At 36.8% G+C, this 23,591-nt stretch overlaps 2 protein-coding genes across 2 annotated transcripts; one reads left to right on the top strand and one right to left on the bottom strand.

Moving 5' to 3' along the window:
- Window positions 1-1,877: 1,877 nt before the first annotated feature.
- On the bottom strand, window positions 1,878-9,966 carry LOC149089056 (E3 ubiquitin-protein ligase SHPRH). The gene has a single exon (XM_089236961.1). The coding sequence runs from the start codon at window positions 9,870-9,872 to the stop codon at window positions 5,304-5,306; it is 4,569 nt and encodes a 1,522-aa protein (XP_089093087.1). The 5' UTR covers window positions 9,873-9,966; the 3' UTR covers window positions 1,878-5,303.
- A 357-nt stretch (window positions 9,967-10,323) lies between these two features.
- LOC149089055 (katanin p60 ATPase-containing subunit A-like 2) lies at window positions 10,324-11,789 on the top strand. Its single transcript, XM_089239946.1, has one exon. The coding sequence runs from the start codon at window positions 10,324-10,326 to the stop codon at window positions 11,719-11,721; it is 1,398 nt and encodes a 465-aa protein (XP_089096072.1). The 3' UTR covers window positions 11,722-11,789.
- The last annotated feature ends 11,802 nt before the right edge of the window (window positions 11,790-23,591 follow it).

Below are 23,591 nucleotides of genomic sequence, written 5' to 3'. Positions count from 1 at the left end.
TCAGGTTCGAATCCGAGGGAGGGTAATATATTTTCCCTAACACAAGCTTGAGACGACCACTGATAGACAGCGCCTTCATTTCCAAGCCATCTCATTAATGGCAGTAAATTGCATTATAGCAATATGGCCAGAGTTGGTGTTTGGTGAAGTAGTAGGCTTGTATCATGGACCTTGGTGCCACATTAGTGGTCGGCTGAAGTTGGTTTTCTATGGTTCCCAACTTTTTATGAGCGAGTGAGTGAGTTACAGAGTGACTAGGTGAGTGAGCGAATTACCATATGAGTGGGTAAGCGAGTGTTTTGATGAATGATCATATGAGTGAGCGAGGAGTAATTTGTTTTTTGTGGCACAAGGACCAATTTGGTCAAACTGTGCTAACGAATGAGCGATTGGGAGAATGACCATATGAGTGGATGATAGAGTGACAAAGCTAGTGACTATTTGAGTGATCAAGAGAGTGGATGGGTGAGTGACCACATATGAGTGACTCGCATCACTTTGTAGAATTGTTTGTCTTTAAATTTTCCTAGTGGTGAATTGTTGTTAGTAAATTTTCTGGCAGAGAATAGTCTGCGAATATTCTGCATATGCCATCAACAGATATTAGATGAAACTGACTGCAAAAAAATCTTCTTAATGAATTTAAGGAACAGAACTCTCTTAAGAGACTGGCTGACTGAATGACTTGAGGTGCCTGTTCTATCTCACACAGCGCTACTGAAAACACTTTAAAACCCAAGAGACAGAGAAAAGATGCAGTTTTTAGTTTTGTACCAACACTGAAGATACACAAAACATTTATTTAAAAAAATCGACCATTTATTAGTGGAGGCATTCTGACACAAGAATGGTGAGCAATCAGCGAACTGAAAACAAGCAACTGCGTACACAAGAAAATGTGATACAGCACACTACATCATGATGATGAAGGGACTAGCAGGCCAAATCGCCAGTTGTCCTGTTTTCTACTTGCCAATACAGTGATACCTTTAATGTGTGTGAAAACTAAGATAAGTCTAGATAAATTCCTCCTCTGGAGAAGAAGGGAGGTAAATTTACAGATTTTTTAAATTCATTTATCTGTTTATTTTTCAAAAATGTCACCTCCAAGAATGCGGTGTGGAAACAAGCGGATACAGACTCCTCGTATGGGGGGGGGGGGGACGATCTGTAAATTTTGCTTGACATTTCCTGTGCCCTGACCATATGAGTGACCACTCAATCCCTCGCACCCATTCACCCTTCAACTGGTCACCCACTTAGTTTCACGGACATTCATTAGTCCTACGGTCAGTCTTTCATTAATTCATAGTCACTTGCTTGGTCGGTCGCTTCATCACACATGGTCAGGGCAGGCAAAATTTTTGTAAACTTGTACGGGGGAATGTATACCTCTACCCCCCCCCCCCTATGGCAATAATACAATTTTTAACTGAATGGTGGGGGGAGCAATCTTACTTTTTCTCTGTATCAGCCCTCACCCTATGTGTGGAAAGCCTTCAAGCTTTGCTGAAATAAAAGAATTTTATTGAAAAAGTCCAGGGCAACCTGACCCATTACTATTGATTGACACAAACCATTGATCAAACAGAACACAAACAGTATTAAATACTGAATTTATTTAACTATTGTACAGATGACAGACGTTATCGTTGTTGCATTTCCCCCCCCTCCCAATAAAATTACATTTATAGGCGAAGATACACAAAACACATAACTTCGAATGCCGGTGCATGACCCCGAAAGTGCAGACGTTTATCATGACTATGGTTACCAGATGTCCTTCTTTTCAAGTTTCTGGAATTATTTTTCTTAGAAAAAATGTTAGTTTTCCACTTCGAAACACATATCTTTGTTAACATGAATTTTTTTTTCCATTGACGAATAGCCATTGAAATTACCTGATTTTTTTTTTGCAGTTCTGTTTTAGTTAGGAAAAATTATTGTTGTGGCCGGTTTATCAGTCAGAATAGAGATGCCATCTGTTGTGAGAATTGGGGAAAATGACGTCATTAAGGGGGTGCATGCAGGCATCCTGCTTTCTCAGTTTTCGAATTTGGTAACCGTAATCATGACAACAGCTGTTAACACACAACTGGTGCTTAGCGAGCTCAACAGTTAAAATTATTTAAAAATGCATCTTTGCTTGAAAAATTAGTTTCTTCATAAGGTTTTAAGCCAAGGGTGCTCAACCTTTAGGGAATTCAGGCCTCTTCATTGATTTGGAAACGTGTTGCTTGCCACTTGAGTTATTTAAAATGTGCCTTGAGCCACTCAGGAAATCTAAAATTGTATCATGGGCCACAGAGTTATTTGGAAATGTGCAGCAAGTCACTCAGATGATCTAAAAATGTGCTGCAAGAAATTAAAGTGATCCATAAAAATGTGTCACAGGCTGCTTAAATAAGTATGCTGGAAAGCACCTCAAGTATCTCAAAACGAGCCGCAAACCACTCAAGTGATCTGGGAATTTGCAGCCAGCCACCTGAGTTGCATGCAAATGTACCATATGCCATGTAAGGGAACTGGAGGTTTACCACGGGTTGCTCAAGTGATTTGGAAATGTGCTTGGGGATGCTTAAATGATCTGGCAATGTGCCGTGAGCCACTGAAGTGATTTGATCATTTTTTGTGGGCCACTTGTATAATTTTGTTATTTGTCCCGGGCTATGGCAGGGGTGGCCAACACCTGACCCATAAGGTGATTTTGTGAGGTCCGCAACCAAGTAAAATTACTCTGTATTGAGATTTTCTTAAGGGTTAAAAATAATTGCAGAAAAATATATAATAAATGTTTTTTTTCTAAAATTCAATTGAATGGACAAAAACAGAATACAAATTGAACAGACTAATTTGCAAAAGAAAGAGTGATTTTAGATGCATTGCATCTACTAGCTGAGAAACAAAAACAATGGATATGCATCGGTTTATAAAGTGGAGCCCAGGGTAAAAAATTGTCACACACACACAGTTTTTCACTACATTACATTATGGTGGATGCAAATTTTCTGGTGCGGCAAGGCTGTCATTTCAACTTTTTCCGGGGGGGGGGGGGGCAAAGAACATGTACACAATGTATGCGTATATATAAGCATATGAATAACCAAGAGGGTCACATAGTGTGTGAGCATATGTAAGCGTGGAGGTGAGCAAAGGACCAGGTCCTTGACCAACAAGAGTGGCCAAGAAGGTGTGAAAGACCAAAACAATGTAGAAGCATGTAAATAACCAAAAGAGTAACTATTTATGAGGGAAACAGATCAGTGAGCAACCAAAAGAGTGACTAAGAGACGGTCAGTGAATGAGCAAAAGAATGACCAAGATGTGCGAGCATGTGAATGACATGAATATAACTATCTGGCTTCGAATTATAAAGACAAAAAAAACTATTGCCCAGAGAGCAGTAAAAAATCTTTTTTCTCAGATAACCTGTGGGTTATGCACAGGAGATTAAGGGTAACAAATCCATACAGGAATTCCAAAACTCTGCTACCAGACTTATCTTGTTGCAGAGATTTCTCAGCCAAGCTTTGTGGCAGAGTCCAATAAATCCATACATTGAATCAGCAATAACCAATAAAATTCACATAATCTTTTATCACAAATCAATACTTAACTGGGAAATACTCCATAATTGGGAATGGAAAATCGGCTTCCAACCACACTTAGCTGAAGCATGGGTTAGCAATATGGACTTAAAATTCACTAATCATATTATTAAAATGACATAGTTTTTAATAAAAAATAATGATAATAACTGCTGCAGTAAACCACATACCGTATATGCTCGTGTATAAGCTAAACCCCTTACTTCAGAACCACAATAAATTGAAAATCAGTGTATGAGCCAACCCCCAAAAAATCAGCGCATTTTAGAAGGGAAAAAGTTACAATGAAAAATGATTCAAACTTTCTGACATATTTCTTTTTCTCCAAACTCTACATCAAAAGCCAAGTCATCATTGTGGTGTGGCATCTCGTTTCCATCATCAACTGTGCTGTCATCACCATCGTCACTTTCAAAGAGGATGTCGTCTTCAGTTCATCCATCGTGCTACTGATACAACACTTTTAAGACGTTATTGATGATTTCAGTGGGAAACAGAATTCTATGCCTCGTGAACCCCCTGGCACACTAACCCAATGTATAAAGTTTCTTTAAGACGCAGTTCTTTGTTGTTCTTTTATCATCGAAACTCATTCATTAGGTCCCTAAATTCATTAAATAATCTTTAAAAGGCTTGCTAATAATGACACGTAAAATCGATGTGTTAGTCCACCGGGTATCAAAGGCAAAGACATTTTAAATTTTTTTACTTTGGCTTTCAACATCATTGGTTTGAACATAGCTATAAAAATCACTCTATTTATTAATAATGTCATCTAAAGTAGTCCACTGACGTCGCAGATCTTCAAGTTAGTCGTGCAAAGGCCACAAAGCTACAGCAGTCTTGAAAATCTGAGCCCAGGAAGTTTAATATGTATATATTGTACAGTTTGAAAGGGATTAGGCAGCCCGTGGCCCTATAATGAGTAACTAGCATAATAAAATATTAGACTTTTGAATAGACAATTCCAACTTTCAAGTGGTAAGTTTTACTATTCTATTTGTAATGGCATTATCCCCCTACTTGCTTGTGTATAATCATTGGAAAAGCAGTTGAAAGGTATCAGTGTTTCAGCGTCTCTTTTGTCATCGATGCCATCCCCCAACTCTTCTCAATCACTTTCTAATCTTCATGTCCTTTTCACATTCATTTTTTGAAACGCCGTATAGCAGGTATATCTTATTCAAGAATAAAAATACAATAAGTATGCTACAACTGCTTTTGGTTGTATTTTTTAATAGTAAAACCAACATTTAAAGCATTTTTTATCATGTTCAGATTTAGATTATCTGAGGTAGTCTTTGTCCCATTCCCCTCGGATTATCAAGACTCTACTGTATATGATTTGGTAAAGTGAGGGTCAATATTTTCTCCTTGAAAAATGACCCAAGTATAACCTGACCCCTCCCCACCCCAAGTTAAGGAACAAATGTTTAAAAAAAAACTCTGCTTATACAGGAGTATATACAGTACTCTGAAAAAAAAAACCAACTAAAATTGAAAGATTCGTAATTCTATAATAATAGAATTTTAGAGCTGCCACCAAATTTTTTGTTGGCAATTTTACAAATGGCTACAGTTGGCATTCATCTCCAATTATGGAATATTCCCCAGTTCAGCAAAAAAATTTCATCTTTGATTACACGTGGACATAATACAAGGACATGGAGTCTACTTAACACCCAATAAAAAAATTCACGAAAATTCTTGGAATAATTTTTTCAGTTCTTTAATGGTGAAGAACTGTTCTGCATCATCTTTAGCGCTGATGGAATGATCCAGCTGAGTAACGTTTTGTATGCGTTCTTCGATTGTTTCACTGATGAAAAATCTATGTACAAATGTGCGTTTCTCCTGTCCGATTCGATGTATGCGTCCTACTGCCTGCTGTATCTTTGCGCTATTCAAAATAGGCTCGACAAACACAGCATTCGTAGCTTCAATGATGTTCAGTCCGTTTGCACCTGTTCTTAGAGGCAGAAGCAACACATTCTCGTGACTGGTTTTAAATGTTTCAATTTTATTGATGAAATCTGTTTTCTTAGTCATGTCGATGAACGGAATGTTGTTTTCTAGCAGAGCTTTCCCGATGAGGTTTAGCACATCATCAAAGGAAGAGAAAATGATTGTTTTTGTTGTTTTGTCTTCTTTCTCGATCTTCAATAAAACGTCAATTATACCTATGATTTTTGTCGAATAACTTCCTTTTATTTCACGAGGCCTTTCATTCTTGGAAGAGGCATTGGCAAACAAAATATCAGTAGTCTGCATAAACTCTCTACAGATAGGACACTGAAGGCGACCTCTCCTTGCTTGTGCTGCTTCGATGAAGACTCCTAAACAAACGATGCAAATGCGATGTCCACAGAGAAGTATGCACCATTGATCCTTCAAGGTGAATTGACATATAGGGCATATTTCTTCATCTTCTGACTTGGTGTACGTTTTCACTACATTCCTCAGATACAATAGCCTGCCGATTTTCTCATTCAACAAATTTTTAGACATCTGTCTCTGGACGTAAAGGCTATTCTCATTGGTAAAAAGTTGGTCAGGCTCGATGACATTTGGAACAGGCTCTTTAGGACGTTCTTCATCCTCAAAACGTAATCTTAATCGTAGCTTTGCCATTTCTAGTTCATCCAGTGCTGAAACATAATCAGTCTTCTGGATCCACATCGTCCTTAAAGCTTTGAATTCCTTTTTCATAGCGTCAAATAACTCAATAGTAGTCGAGCCGTCTTTTAGAATTTTTTCAGCTCCTCTATTCAAACGGGAATGATTCAAAATGATTCTCAGTATTTGTTCCAAGATTCCGTCAGCCCAAGTTCCAGTCCTCTTCCCAGCTGGAAGCTCCTCCTCTTTGCCTTCCTCAGCAGGTTCCGTTAAAGTGAGAGCCCTCTTTGTTTTCTCCTTTTCAGATATGTTGAATAACTTTTCTTCATAACGATTAAATTCTGTCTCGCAGTTACAATAAATGCATTTAATTTTCTTTTTGTCCATTGGCCTCAAGTGACAATCTATGCACGAATTCATGACTTCTTTTGAAGGAGGAGTCTCTAAGCTCGAAACACACTTTTTCAAGTTTTGACGAGCTTCCTGTAACGCTTCCGAGAGAGTATAGCAAGTGTACATAAGCCCACTCGCGTGTGTAATACTGCTGACGATGGAATCTTTTATTCCAGCTTTTGGATCGTTGATATGTGTTGTTACTTTTTCAAGCAAAGTTTGCTTATTATCCTCAACCATTTCATTAGAGATGACATCATTCCACCACGGACGATTTGTGAAAACCGAGGATTGATTCATTAATTTTTCGACCTGGGAAACACAATTATTCAGTTCTTTCTCTGCCTCTGCTACCAAGATGCAATGTTTCGATGAATAAGCTACACACAATGCATCAAGAGTTCCCCCTAGTTTTTCAATAGAACTGAATTCATCGGGTAATCCTTGAAAAAGCTCAGTCAAACAAATCGGTTTAGCTTCATCACTGTGACATCTATCTGCTGGCTCGATATCCTCATGATTTTCATTGAGTTGTGCTTTCGAATCAGCATTGCTCTCATAAAGTATATCGTTTTTTCCATCGGAATCAACTGGATTTGACACATCAACAAACTGTGAATTTTCCATGCTTGGTGGAACTACTTTCTGTTCTAAATTGTTTTCTCCGGTTTCTGCACTGATATGACCAAGAGAACTGGAAAATTTGAGTCCATTATTAGATTCAGGGTCACTCTGATTTTCTTTACTTTTCGAGGGATCAGTTTGACTGCGAGGACACAAACCACTAGAGCAACAGCTATCAATTTTTTGAATCTTCAAAATCTCAAGAAGATTATATATCGTATGTATTTGCTGTAGTTTATCTGTCTTGAACATAGGTTTATTTGCCACAACAGATTTCAGCACAGACACATAAAACTTACACGCTTCTGTGAGATTATTTTGAAGAATGGATACACCGGCCAGACCATTGATACTAGCTACATGCTCTCGATTAGCATCTTCACATTCAGTTTCAGCTTTCTTCAGAAGCGCCTCTGCTATTTCTTCCATGGACAATATACATTTACTAAGCGGGACGAACTGACCTTTCACAGCCTGAGGATGGCAACAAGCTAAACGAAGTCTCCTCAGCGGCATTAAAACATTACTAAGCGTTTTACGGTCAAAATGCAGTGTCATCATATCAGATTCAAAATTGTATACTTTTGCACAAAATTCGTAGAAACATTTCTCATGCAGTCTCCTATAAAAATATCTCTCCACCGACGAGAACGAAAGCTTGTGGTCTATAGTTATTTGATCTGGTATGTTTATTTGATCCGAAACATGTTTCTTCAATGTCCGCCAAAAAACTGGCTTCATCGCTTCAATCATAGGTTGATAATCACCAGATAAAAATGGCTTGTATAATATATCTCTCCACACGGTCTTCACGGGGAATGGCTCATAGTCGAGAAATAAGAACAATCCATACAAATCCTCGATACTCCTCTGGATAGGAGTACCCGTTATGCACCACCGATAGGTAGCTCTAAGTCGTAAAGCCATTTCTGCTGACTTCCTTGTCGAAGCTTCAACCATCTGGGCTTCATCCAGACAAATTCGGTACCATTCAATGGCTGTCAAGGGTGATGGCAGTACTGCGTATTTCTTTGGACGGCGGCATAATGACGATCTTGAATCCGCATGCTTAATTTCAACGTATTTAACTTCATTTTTAAACACTTCATATGTCGTCAAAACGATATTGTACTCGGCTAATACAGATGGAGGCACAAATTTCTGACTTTTAACTCCCGTGTAAATAAATACAGAAAGAGCCCCTTCCTTACAATGCTTTGTTATTTCTTGATCCCACTGGTGGCTGATTGACGCGGGAGTTACGATTAATGTGGCACGTGAACTAAATGATTCGACTACCAAACAATAAGGACAAATATACGAATTCTTGTCTGGAACAACATTTTTCTCTAAGATGCATTCCAGATGTTGAGATAAATCACATTTTATGCAAGTGACTACAGTTTTCCGTTGACCTCTCCGAGAAGTACCACACACACAGACAAATTTCCCCTTTTCCGGTTTTAAATTTCTCCGACGTGGCCCATAACCACCATAAGAAGAGTCACTATCTGTCAAAAGGCTGTCATCGCTGTCAAATGATTCCCAATCTTCTTGAGAAGAGTCCATTACATCTGGCGAAGTATTTTCCACTTGCTTCTGCTCTTGCTGCTGCTGTGGATTTGATAGTATCAAAGCAAGGACTTCCACCGTTTTTCCTAGACCCATTTCATCAGCCAAGACACCGCCACGAACTTTCATCGAATAAGTATACTTTTCTGACGTAAAGAAGAAGCAGTGCTTATGGAAATACAACAGATATTCATCGACGGTGAGATACTCCACATAACTAGGATGAAGATGCATGAAATCTTCAGGAATATTTTGTCGTTCGTTATGAAGCATCCATCCAACTGCGGAAGATTGATAAGGCCTTAACGTGGGGAGAAGAGAATCACTTAGATCAGGCAATTTATTCAAATGGCTCAAATCTCTTTCAGAACATAGCTTTTCATATAACTGATCCAATATCTTCATATCGTAAGGAGCATTTTCTTCCGAATCCTCTTCAAACTGAAATCCGCAAAAGTGAGATAAAACTTGTTTCAAGTCATTTTTCTTAGGCGTAGGTCTTACGTATTCATGAGCGCCGTTCAACTGCTTCAATGCTTTCGAACCGAGAAAAATCTCCAACACATGAGGAACTTTATGAATATCGATTTCGAGATCAAAGCATTTCGAAGTCACAATGCCAGTGAATATATGGGACGGGATTTCGCAGTCGATTGCCACATCTCTCTTCGTTGTTCCACCTCCTTCATCCTTCACCTCGTAGCTAAGAAAGTAACGTTTGAGGTCATTATCGATGCGCATATGGAATTCATTGACTGTCGCGTCATCGAATAAATTTTCCGATGATATCGGTACAGATGAAATTAAATACTTTGATTGAGGATTTTTGATTTTGACGCAAATCTCGAAGTTTTCCACCTTGGACGGTCTCTTGCTCTTGACGGACTGCTTTCGAAGATCATTCAAACAAATCGCAAGTGATTCAATTTCACAATCATTCAATGATGTCGATGGCGATTTCTTCGCCGGAGGCTCCGAAATGCCGCTCGAACCACTCGAATAAAAGTCCGAAAGTCCAGTCGCTGATCGTTTTTGTGGTTGGCTTTGTTTCCTAGGCATGGTTGCTCATTTCAATATTAACAATAAATTTGAGTAACACACGCAAATGGGATGATCAAAGTGCATATTTCGTGGTTTTTCCAAGCGGCGGATCCAACACTTCGACGGCTTTGACATCACCGAAAATGACAAAAGTTTCGTAAAATAGGAATTATTAATCCGAAAGCCCTGTATAATTACTACTGTACGGATTATAAATGCACTGACCATATTTTATTCCCACATGTCTAAAAACGGGACACAATTTGCGCTAAATAACGAACTAATGATGAACTCAATTCGAATTTTCTTTGCATAATTAATAAAATGAGCCTTTTTCGCAAAATATTTCAATTATTATTAGTATTTTTAAAATGAAAGGGAGCATCGTCCTCCTCCCCCTTCCTCTGATGTTCCTCCTAGTAACGGATTTATTATTTGTAAACAAATCGTGAGCTGGATCCCTTTCAAAATGGAAACTTTGAGGAGTAACTTGGCACACCAGGCCAATAAATCGGAGGAAGAGAGGAAAAATCGCAGGAAAAGAAATATTTTGTTGTTGATTTACGATTTTCTACAGAGGAATGGATACCTCAACGCTGCGCTACAATTAAAAAACGAGGTTGGTTTCGATTTTGATGACTTCGAAGTTTGTGACAACATCAACCTCGAGATGATAATGCAAGATTTCGAATCCTACTATTACTTGAAATACCAAGTCTATGCCCAGATATGCAAGAAGTTGGATATTAACTCCTCAAAACCCCCTAAAAAAGGGTTCAAGAAGCCTAGGCAGCCCCTATCAGTTCCCGGAGTCATGCACTGGAACAATCACAAGGTTAGAGTCAGCGGTAAGTTAGAGCCATCAAATCATTTGGATGATGACAGTGCTGGTAATGAAGTTGCAAAGTTGATACAGCCCTTAGGTATATATTCCAACTTGGATCTGAACAATGAATGGAGGATGCTGGCGGAAATGGTTTGCCACGAAATACTATTGGAGCATCTGAACATTAGTTGGGATCAAGTCATAGGACACGAAGATGCCAAAGAAGCATTGAGAGAAGCTCTCGTGTATCCTTTGAGGTATCCTGATCTTTACAGCATCGTAACGCCGTGGCGAGGGATGTTATTGTACGGTCCAACTGGAACGGGCAAGACCTTGTTAGCTAAAGCTGCCGCCACCCAATGCAATGCCACCTTCTTCAATCTCTCCCCAGCTGTGTTAACCAGCAAATGGCGTGGTGATTCGGAAAAAATTGTCAAGGTTTTGTTTGACCTGGCTGTCCAGCACTCTCCGTCAGTCATATTTCTTGACGAAGTCGATTGTCTTGTGTCTCAGAGAGTATCTCAAGAACATGAGGCTAGCAGAAGGTTTAAGTCAGAACTATTGGCAAGAATAGATGGTTTCTCATCTCACGATCAAGAACCTGTGTTTCTATTGTGTGCATCAAATTTTCCTTGGGATATCGATGTTTCAATGTTGCGGAGGATGGAGAGAAGGATATACATTCCTTTGCCATCTATAGACGAACGAGTCCTGATGTTGAAGAACCTTATTCCGTCAAAGATTTGTAAAAACAAAGTCAATATCAGGACTAAGATCAACTACGAAAAAATCGCTGATCTCACAGAGGGTTACTCTGGAGCTGATCTACAGTTACTGTCCAAAGAGATTAAAATGATGAGCATCAGAAAAGCTATCCAGCATGAGGAATCACGAACATCCGAATCTCATATTGGTGATGGTGATTCGTTCTGTCTCAGTGTCAGCAATCAAGATGTGATGAATGCCTTGACGAAAATTAAGCCAGCATATTTACCCATTTTGAAAAGATACGAAGAATTCACTTCGACTTGCGGTTCTTGATCCTGAAACATTTTATTTTCTTCTTGAAGTTCTTTTTTTTTTTTATGAAAGTATTTGCATTTCCTCAGAATTCCTTCGACATGATTTTTATTTGCATTGTCAAAAAATCCAGTACAAATTTTATTTGGTTTAATATCACAGTGCGTAGTTTTCATAATCATTGTTGTTCATGGTGCGATCAATATGTAAGGATAATAACAACATTATCCTTTAATCATATTATGATACATGCAGGGCCGCAACTAGGGAGAGGGCAGACGGGTCTCGTGCCCCAGGCGCTAGACCTGAGGGGGGGGGGGTGCAAATTTCATTCTGAAACCTGCCTTCAACATTACAAGAAGGTGTCGAAATGCACGCTTGCCCCGGGTGACCAAGCATCTAGTTGCGGCCCTGGATATATGTAAAGGGGAGGGGAGGAGGCTATCAAAGTAGTTAGATCAAACAAGATTACACAAGAGAGTAGTCATTAGGGTGGCCCTTATTTTTCAACTTTTTAAAAGTTTAGCTCCCACCTCCGATATTGTTTCAGTTCACAAGAAAACGATCTGTGCAAAATTTTAGCTCAATTGAACACCTGCTAGGTGACCCCCAAATGCCTTGAAGTTGAAACATACAGGGTGATTCAAAAATAGTCACGCCATTCGTTTTAAATGATTTTATTTTTAAAATGCTATCACAAGGAAAAAAAATCAGAAAATTATATTAGTTCGAATGAAACAACATTTGGGGGATACAAAAACAAAGTTTGCTCCAAAATATTACATGTATTCAAAATGTGAGGCTTTTGAGTGAATACAAGCGTGTATTATTTTTGCCAGGTTTCTGACCACTTTTCTCAGGGTAAGCGCACTCATGTTTTCAACCTCTGATTGAATATATATATATTTTTTAGTTTATCAATGAAGTGGGGATTATATATATTTATATATACCTTCAGGTGTCCCCACTGGAAAAAATTGGGGGGGGGGGGAGGGGAAGAGACAGGTAGTTCTGGTGATCTTGGCTATTCCTCTTGAAATAAGGTGGTCATTGAAAAATGCTTGGAAAAATCCATTGTTCCATTAGATATATGGCAGTTTGCTGCATTCTGTTGCAAAAAGCAAAAACATTCATTTTCATCCACCAGTGAGATGAATCAGAAGATAATATCCCTATATAATTTGCCATTCACTGTTTCTTAGAAAAAATTAGACCCACTATCCTACAGTGTAAAATTGTGCACCTCACACCAATTTTGATAGTATGCAGAGACTTTTCATGATAGACGTACAGATTTTTGGTGCACCAAATTGAAAGATGCTTGATCTGGAGCTTTCAACCTGGAACAACCCAAACAGGATAGGTGTTAAATGCTAATTTCTTCAGGGTTCAGTGAGCAGTCCAGCATTTCAACATTTTTCTCTCTCAGCTGTTCAACATTTTGTGCTTTAGTTCATGAGTTCTATGCTGGCTATGGGTGGAGATACTGGGGCATGGGGCCCAGCATCAAAGGTAGAGTCGTCTGATCTCATGTAAATGTGTATATATGAATTGACATCATCATCGTGCTCCCCCAGCAATACTGACCTTGCACCCCCAGACTTTCAAGTCTATCTCCGCCTATGATGCTGGCTCAGTAAAGTGACAAAATTTCCAATTTCTCGAAAAAAAGAGACCATTCGGAAGATTCTTTTCTTATTGGTCAGAAACATTTGGGAATTCATTTTTGAATGCCTTAATAACGGCTTCAAACGAATGAGTTGAAAAATGTTGTTCAATCATGAAAGAAAAAAAATTATTTGCTTCTGGTAACAAATTATCTTCATCATACAACAACAACAAAAAGCCCCACTGAGGGTATCAGCACATGGAAAATTAAAAAATAAAGACTTTCCATCTTGAACAGTATAGTGCTACTGTCTATGAAAAACTTTGCATTTACAATCGGTAGAATTTGAGAAATTAATTATTTTGTGCCGGATTGCATTACTTTTGGATCACCCCGTAGTAAGCAATGTTAATTCCCAATACTCAATGATTAATTCTTTTCAAAAGCAGTATACTCTTCCTTATAATACAAATACAAGGCCACAACAGGCAAAATGCCCAATGAGGTGGCTGAGAAAAAGATGCCTGTAACAAATATGGATGTCATATATTTCAAAAATGCAGCAACCCAATTACAAACAATATAATGATGAAATATTATACAATTCCCATAAGAATACTTATGGTTGTCTTATTCCAAGTATGGATAGCTTCTCGATTTATCCCAACATGTTTATCGTATTTCTTTTTAAACATGTCAATTATGTTACAATTTACTACCACTGGGGTAAGCTATTCCATTTATTAACAACCCTATTAGGGAAAAATTCCCTGCGACACCATAACCTCGTATTGTCCCTTACCAATTTATATTGACGTCCCCTTGTAAAAGCAGTCAATTGACGCCATATTAATTCATGATCCATCCTATTGAAAATTTTGAACTCTTCTATTATATTCCCTGACACTCGCGTTCTTCCAATGCAAACATATTCAAAAAATGAAGTCTTTCTTCATAATTAAAGCCTGTGTGCCAATAAGGACACCACACATAGCTCTTCTCTGCAGAGGGCCCGGGTTTGAACCCCACCGTCGCCACAGTGGTGGGCAGCTGAAGTTGGTTTTCTGTTGTTCCCAACTTGAAAGTGCGAATGCGAGCCGATCTCTTCTTCAAAAAGTCTCGCCACACAGAGCAACAGATCTACAAACAGTACAAATGTAATTATAACACATCACTCACTTCACTACTGAAATATAAATGACAGCACTGAAAAATCAAACACAACACTACATATACACTCAGACTGTTAGGGGTACACGCACAGTTACACTTCCGGCACAACTCACTAAGTAGTAAATCGCCCATAGATGGTGATAGATTTGAGTTGTGCTCTGTTTGAAAGAAAGAAAAAGCTCTTCTCTGCACTCCTTCAACCAAGTCTATGTCGCTCTGTAGGCATAATTTATCTCGACCATTTTTTTTCCTCTTAGAGATATTTATGAGGACCAGACAACAATAAACACATTTTTGCCAGAGATCGTGAAAAATACCCAACTGCTACTAAATCCTCTTTCAGGACAAAATAATGTTCAATGTTCACATTATGTTATGATTATAATTTTTGTTGTAAATAAAAATGTTTCTTTTATAGGAGTTTTGAGTGCGTTATTTAAAAAAACCTAATATATATATATATATATATTTCTCAAATTTTTAATGTTAGTTTAATGTTTTAAAGTATTTTTTGAATTGGGACAAAAACTTTTTGGGAAATTAGATTCAGAATGTTTTCAAACAATTACTGGGGTCCTCTGGATGTGTCCTCATAAATTTCTCTAAAAAGAGGGAAAAAGATGATCAAGATAGGGAAAAGTAAACTACTTTTGAATGGAATTAATCATTGCATATAGGGAATTAACATTGGTAACAGTTGTTCCAACTTCAAGGCATTTGAGGGTTGAATTGACATCATCACCACCATCATGCCTCAAACACATTTTATATGAAAGGGTCCCTGATAAATTTCTCGTGAAATTTCTTTTCGATCTTTTATTGTTATACATACCAGGGTAGTATTATTCTGCTTCAGTGTTTCAGCAAGTATTGATGAAGAAAAATAATCATGTGCCCAAATTTCTACTAGTTTTCAGATAAGATTCAATGACTTGAATCTTAGTTTGATTTTTTAATGAAAAATACTACTCATTAATTTTTAATGAAAAATACTAGTTTGGTCAAAAATGTAGTGATCTACATTTTTGACCAAACTAGTATTTTTATTTTATAACTAGTTGACTGTGAGGGATGTTTTCAATTAGCCAAAGTGATCATATCTACATTAGTAGAAATTTGACACCAGAATTTGTTGAAATATTTTCTGTGCATGGCTATGAAAGTGCCTATAACATTATCGGTCAAATTGACCGATGATGGTCCTTCTAGGTCTAACTAGAAATATCTCAGCTGATTTTTTTCTTATATTTATGATAGTTGGACAGCGTTTTAAGCATTTCTAGGAAAAGTCATGAAATTTCAATATTCTAAATTATCTGGTTTATCATGAAAATTGAGCGAAAACACGAAAACAGCCAAAATGACTGGCATGGTCCTTCTATCGTTAAGGTGCTTCTACATGCACAGGCTATGCATTGCCCTTAAGTGGGATTTCCCTTCTATGTGTACAGCTGTCACTAAATATTTAATTGCAAGCCAAGCAAAGTTCACTAGACGAATTTCTGATTTGCTCAACATGGATTTGAAGCAGGAGCTTGCATTGTCTCTGATTTTACACAGCAGCTGCAAGTAATAGTAGCAAGACTGCGGTTGAAACTGGGTAGGGGAAGAGAAAAGAATAGTGAAAAAAGGAAGTGAGATAAAGCATGGTAAATTCGTAAAACAAAACCACACGTCAGAGCAACAAAGCTTATGCAGACAAACTTTTATGAGGACAGACCCATATACTCCCAAATTATGGATATCTTGGTGGTTTGGGGGGGGGGGGGGGCATTTGTGCCTGAATGCCATTTGACAAGATGGTATAGGACAAGAGGAAGCATTTTTTTCACAAATTCTACGACTCCATTTCAGATTTTCTCTCTTTATAAGGGGCAAAATCCCCCTTTCCCCCCTGAGTTTGATATCTCTGTAGACTGGCTTATTTGTGTGTGGAAATATGATATGTGCATCAATGAAGAATTCATTTGATATTGTGCATATTAAATGGTTTTCACATGCACACCTTATGAACATTGATTTAAATTGTGAAAATGGTGAAGAAATTTTACTCACTGATCACAAAAATACTATACCTCACACCAGAACTTCACAAATCCCCAGAAGCCAGCATAAGCGGATACAAACTCCTCATACAGAGAAGAGGGAAAATCACTGAGGGTGTGTATAGCAAACGGGGGGATGTCCACCTCTACCCTCATGTCTATGCCAATAATATAATTTTTTCATCGAATGGGGTAGACCACCCTCTCCCGTATTTACATATGGACGCCTAGAGCATCTGAAACCTTGTGAAATTACTGAATTGAGTCAGAGGACGACACAAAATTTTCAGAACTAATTTTAGTTTGTCTGACAGGGGTCATCGAGTCTCGGAAAATTTTTTGCTCTTGAGAAATTTGGCTGGCACCTGAATTTTTCTCCCCAATTCATCAAGCCCAATATAACAGGTTTGGAGAGATACAGATTCTAATGAAATAAAAAAAACTAATGGTTGACATGAGCGGCTTGTTTTATTGTGAGAGGCTGGAATTCTTGGGTTTGCACTCTCTGCAATGATGCAGAATCGTTGCAGATCTGAAAATGTGTTACAAACTAGTCCACCAAATGATTCATCTACCATCAGAAGAACAATTCTTTGAGATCATGGACAGAGATGAGCCAACATTCACTTCCAAATAAGAATACCAACAGGCAGAAGAGATTTGTTTTTTTCATGGGTACAGATGCCATATTGTGAGAATGTGGTAATCTCCTGCTATTAAATCTCATATGCGCGCGCCACCTACACAAGATTTACTTCCACTATTGAAGATTTTGACTTGGCTCCATTTGCAAAGTGTTTTCTGTATTGTGAATGAATATAGTATATATATATGTTATGGTGAATGTGATAAATCCAGATATTTTATGCATAATAACGAATTATGAGCAATTGCTGAACATTTTGGTAAATTTGTCAAATTTCCCCTAAATTAATCACTTTTATTGTCATCATGCATAGTACCCAAGTGTCGTTGGTAAATTTAATAAGAGCTAAAAAAATTTATTACTTTTACCTGTGATTATGCATAATACTCGAGCATCATGTCATTGGCAAAACACTATAAATTACACTATTTGATATACTTTATATGGTAATTCATACATGCATCATTATAATCTGGGCACGATTGTAAATTTTTTTTATTATATTAGGGTACCACTATGTATTCACAAGACACATACACTAGACTCATTTGGAATTTTTTTAATATTTATCAAATTCACCAATTACGCTAGGGATTTTGTGCATAATCAGATAAGAGAGATAAATTCAAAGTATTTACCAAATTTATCAACTACAATTGGTTTTTTTTTCTACATGATCACTGGTAAAATGATAATGTTTCAGTATTTATCAAATTTTAAATTTTTTTCATTTATCAATCACGCTGGGGGTATTATGCATATTTGCTGGTAAAAGTTACAATAAATTTATCAAATTTTTTTTTACCAAGATGATTGGTAAGTATGTATAATAACTGCTTATGTATATAATAATGGATTTATCACATTTACTGTAACATATACATTTTATAGTATTTTTTCAATATGTTTATTCTGCTTTTTTTAATGGTTACGTTTGTATTTGGCTGCATGGGCGGAGATACAGAGGGGGACAGTGGCAAAGTTAAAGCCGACTGATCTAATGTATTTGCGTATATATGAATAGGCATCATCATGCCCCCTCAGCAATCGCCGTGTCCCCCCCCAAACTTTCAAGTCTATCTCCACCTATATTCTTGTGCACACGAGTCTTTTTACCAGTATAAGCGCAGTCATACCTTCTGGGGTTATAGGTAAACAAAGTAAAATAATCCTGAAAACAAAACAATGGAAGCAAAATTTCAAGCTATACAAATGAATGTGTTTAAAAACCATCAAATGAAGATTTTCCAAAATGAAAATATTCTCGGAAAGATTAAAATTAACACCAAATAGCTACAACACTTTTGTTTTAATTCAGCTGCTTCCAACATAAACTAAAATATTCATATATATATATATCACAATCAAACCCATTTCCAACAATACTTAGTATAACAAAAAAATGAGGATAATCATAAAACATTTTTCGTTATTTTCGCAACAAACGAATAAAATTCCAATGAAATATGAATCTGAATATTTCTCTAGAGGAAAATCACAACAGAGAGAGTGAAAAAAAGTAATTTGTTCATATCTTGGATAACAAATACATAAAAACAAACATTTGTATAGAATCAGGACTAAATATATATCGATAGTTTGTGTTTCAGGCCATCATTTAGAATATCGCAGTTGTAACCATAAATAGAAAAAAACTACACTAGAATTCATTTTGATATGATAAAAGAAATGCTGGTTGTACTTTTCCAAAAATTCAAATAACAGGTAGCAGTATAATGAATTATCACTGATATTTTAAGCATTAATTCATGACGATTTTTTCCCCTTCATCGCAAGCTGATCAGACTCAAGGATACAGTGACTGCAGAAAATTATTGGGATGTCGTAAGGTTTTACAGAGTACTCAGTCTCTGCAATCGATAAAAAGGTCTCCATATGTATATATACTGCATGTGTCATACAATCACAGCTTGATAAATGCCAGGGACATTAAATATGTAATACCATAGGTACCAATGCTTCCGATTTACTCAGAAGCCTTTCAATTTTTCAGTTTCATTAACCCTTTAAGTGGTTTTCAAAATTTGCTTGACCTACATTATAACTGCTGCAATGGAAATCACTAAACTTTTTAGAAACCAGAGAGAAAAACTATTTTCAAAAATAATATATATATTTTTTCGGATTGCGTAAGCTCATAAATGCTTTACTCCCGACACACAAAATAATAAAAATAACAAGAGGGGGGAAAAACTCTGGGTTTTCCGTTATTTATGCTGTACGCATAATCCTATACTACCTCAAAGGGAAAATTAAAAAAACATCTCTCTCTCTCTCTCTCCACCTTCTGTTAGACTTTGAACAAAAGCTGACACCGCCTACTGGCAATTGACTGACAGGTCGGGAAAATGGAAAACATGTTTGACAGTGAAAACAACTTCAACGTAGTAGCTGGGTTTGGGATTGCCGAAATGAGAGGGTTTTAAGAACCAGACATATTTTGGGATTGCTAAAATAAAGTGGATCAAGTTAGACGAGATATCTTGCCACTGCAAGGGTTGAAATCTTCCAATCACAAACCAGATTCTTCAACTTCTTTGTATCTTCATAGAAAAATCCCTAAGAATCCTCAAATTATGCTTTGCTTCAATGAAAAATCTCCAAAGAATGTCAAAGTCCTTGCACTTCCAGGCTGACCATGTTTTCACAGGGCAAATTAGCAAATTAGGATTTCAAGTATGCAAAATCAGCAATCGAATAGATATCTGGAAGAAGAGCATACCGTCCCCCTCATGCTAGAAGCGTCACTGTGCAAATATTCACTTCTTTGGTTTTATTAGCTGGTTGGATAAATTATTTTGCTATCTACGTTTTGTCAGAAACATGAATGTTTAACCCCCTATTGAAACCCATGCTACAAAGCATTTTAGGGAGATGACACTCATAGAGTAACATGGATAGAATAAACATTCAAATGTCATTTGGGAATTTGCACATTCATGCTTCTAGCATGAGGGAGGGGGGATGACGACGATATCTGTTAGTTTTTTTTATAGGTGAAAGTAAAATGTGATGTGAAAAACTCTGTGGTAAATGGTTTCAGTGTCCAAAACTAAACCACATAAGGGCACACCAAAGAAATATGTGATTTCTGCAGTGATTACAACATTGAAATGAGATGCCTTTAGTTTTCTGTAAAATTTAAAAATTGTAACACATACTATTTTTCTAGACGATCATCCAATTGTCGCCAAATATGATCCCAAAAACCAGCAAAGTTGCCAATTATTCCAAAAAAAAAAAAGAAAATAGGACAGAAAAATATAGGAATGCTCCAGGAAAGCATGTCATATGGTCATCTAAATGCAATCTCAAAAAATCCCTAGTTTTCCCTTTTACTTTCATGACATTTTCTTTGGTGCGAAATATTTCACCACATGATCAATTACAGATCTGTCAAGTCTGGGAATTGGCACCTATGGTATGCATATAAAGGGTTTGGGAAATCTTTATCCATCCTCTTTTATTTCTAAAGGAAAAAGGCCTGTAACAACATTAACATTGGTTCCAGTGATATGATCCACTGAAACCTTTCAGTCGAAAAATTTGAAAGCTTGCCAATTTAAGGCCACAGCAAATGCCAATTGTGAAATACTAAAGTGATATCAAATTACAATGAATTCAACTCCACGCCATAGCAGAAAAAAAAAAGCATAATAATAGCCTATTAAAATATTAGGGAAAGTTAGATGTGTGATTATGTTCCAATGCAGGGATTCTTAGCCAACTGGTTGCAACCTCGACTTGATGTCATAGAGACTTCTGAGACGGGTTGTACAAATTTGCTTGCAATCTTACAACAGGGGTCTTCAATGTATATCCCGTGGTTGAAAACATTGAAAAATGATTAATTCTAAAATTAATGAAAGTAGTAATTTCTCGGAATTGATGAAAGAAATAATTCTGAAACAAATTTGTGAAAAGTCAGAATTAATGAAAAATAATTTCAAAATTAGTGAAAAAAATAACTTATGAGTGAATGAGGAAAAATAATTTTGTAATTTTTTGATACATAAATTATTTCACAATCAATAAAAGAGTAATTGCATAATCATTGAAAGAAATTATTTCAAGATATATTGAGAAGGAAAATAATTTTGGAATTACCAAAATAAATAGTTGTACGAGTTGATGGCTCACAAGTCACTAACCAAGTTTCAATTTAACCCGATGAGTCTGAAAGGTTGAAGACCCCTTACAAGTTCACTTATCAGGCCACTGGCTTTTCAAAAAGCTAAAATTTTGTTAATAAAGAATAATAAGCATTTTCAATTCCAAACTAGCCCCATCGGTCATGAAGATAAAATATTTTTAATTTCAGGTCGCTGCTGAAAGAGTTCAAGAACCCCTGCTCTAATGCATGCATGACTTACTGTTTCACATTTTCAGCGAATTCCTAATGACAATTTTCATGCAGATTGAATATACCCATAACTGCTCATTTCCTATGTCTCTTGTGTAATGGGCAGGGCCCAACATTCAGTTTTAGGGCTCACCAAAGATCTTTCCTCGGTCAGCGAGTATTATGCTTTCAGAAAAAATATTCCACTTGCCTTTGAAGAAATCGGACCCATTTAATAAGTTTTTTTATTAGTACGCCTTACTCTATTTCTTTATCTGCAAATACCTTGGCTTCAGTGCATCCTAAAGCGGAAGGATTCAAAAAGTAAAACACGTAGACTGGTCCGCTTCTTGCAGCAGCACACTGAGGATATCAGAGCTACAGCCCCAGAACCAGATAGAGAGCCACCCATGTCTGTTAGGTCTACTAGAATAAGACATCAAGTACACCCAGACAGCGACCTCATACATCTGTTTAGAGAAGAGAAGCCAAAGTAGTCAACGATAAATATGATCTGCACGAGCTTACAGAGAAGCTGATTACAGGTAGCAATTTATGAATGCTTTTTGGATGGAATAAAATTATGCATTTTGCAGAGATTAGACCAGCCTAGTTGCAGATTGGTTTAATTATCATCAATAAATGAAAATCCTTGGAGAAGCAGATCAAATTTCATCAAGAACTATTCTCGTTTATGCGATTTATAACCTTATTTATTTATTTACCTTACCTTATTTATTTACCTCTATCATTTTTTGATCATAAATTTTACACTTGTTTATTGGCGAAGTGCATAATGGCACTTGCTCATGTATGGATATTTTGTTCAAGCTTAATAAATGGTTAGGTTCCCTGAAGGCACTCAAGTCCCCTGGGATAACATACTTATATCACTGAAGCCCTGTTTATATGTGCAATATATTGCGGTAATATTGGGAGTTCTAGCACCTGCTTGACAACTTTTTTCCTTCATAAGGAAAGAACCAACTTTGCAACCTATCAGTCTGTTTTTAATTTGAAAAATTTTATTAAATATTATTAAATATTCCTGATTAAAAACTTTAGTTTTCGAAATAAGAGAAACTATTCAATGACATCTGAACAGTTGGGCCAACAGGGGCTGAGCCCAGGCAATGCTGCACCAACTTAACACATGGAATTGGGGTGCCTATTACAATGTGATGTTAGAATTTGAGAATAAGCATACAAATTGGTAAACAAGCATTTTTAATCCAGGTAGAGGCTCTCAAAAAAATAACTTTACCAGATGATGTACATGATGTTTTTCGGATGGCCCTAAGCCCAGTACCCTGAATCAAACAAACACTGTTGAAAGCTTCACTAATTCTGAAATAATTTGTCATAAATTCTGGACTTCATAAAATCTGCAGTTATTACTCTCATATATTCTGGATCATTTTGAAATTTCTTCATTAATTTTGGAATAGTGTATTTCCTTCAATAATATCAGATTCTTATCAATTATGGTAGCAATCAAAATGACCGCTACTAGGTAGAACTTCATTTTACCACTAAACTAAGAAACCAAGAATATTCATACTTTAGAAATTTGAGATCCTCAACAATATGAGGTCATGAAATTTCAACAACCTGAGGTAAATCGTTCGGGTGTCAAAGCAAATTTGTAGTCAAAATGACCGCTTCTGCCTTTCTAGTGTTAAGACACCCCTGAAACCAGTGGTGCAATGAATGAATTTATAATCAGACTAAGTAAATCTGTATGACCCATCTGAGGAGCCCTTGCGATCCATAGGTTAAAAACCCCCCGATGTAGATAAACCAGATTTTTTTTTCAAAATAAAAGAGGATGGATACACACTTTCCTTTGAACTTCATACACAGAAATCTTTAAGTGAACATAGAGTTTTTATAACAGATTGTTTTCACAAAATACTTAAAACTACAATCGCTATATGGCCACGCAGCAAGATTTTACATCACATAAGAAAGAAAAGGAAAAAAAAGTTTGTTTCTATACTGTCACTAAAAATTAAGAAACCTTCAGAATAAAGATTTGGTTCCCATTGCACACAT

Source organism: Pholcus phalangioides, unplaced genomic scaffold (genome assembly GCF_987345545.1).
Source record: "Pholcus phalangioides strain wild (caught in Gottingen) unplaced genomic scaffold, Ppha-v1.0 ptg000002l_1, whole genome shotgun sequence".
Classification (NCBI taxonomy): Eukaryota; Metazoa; Arthropoda; class Arachnida; order Araneae; family Pholcidae; genus Pholcus; species Pholcus phalangioides.
Note: the sequence above shows the minus strand (reverse complement) of the source record. Positions and strands in the feature narration are given on the sequence as shown.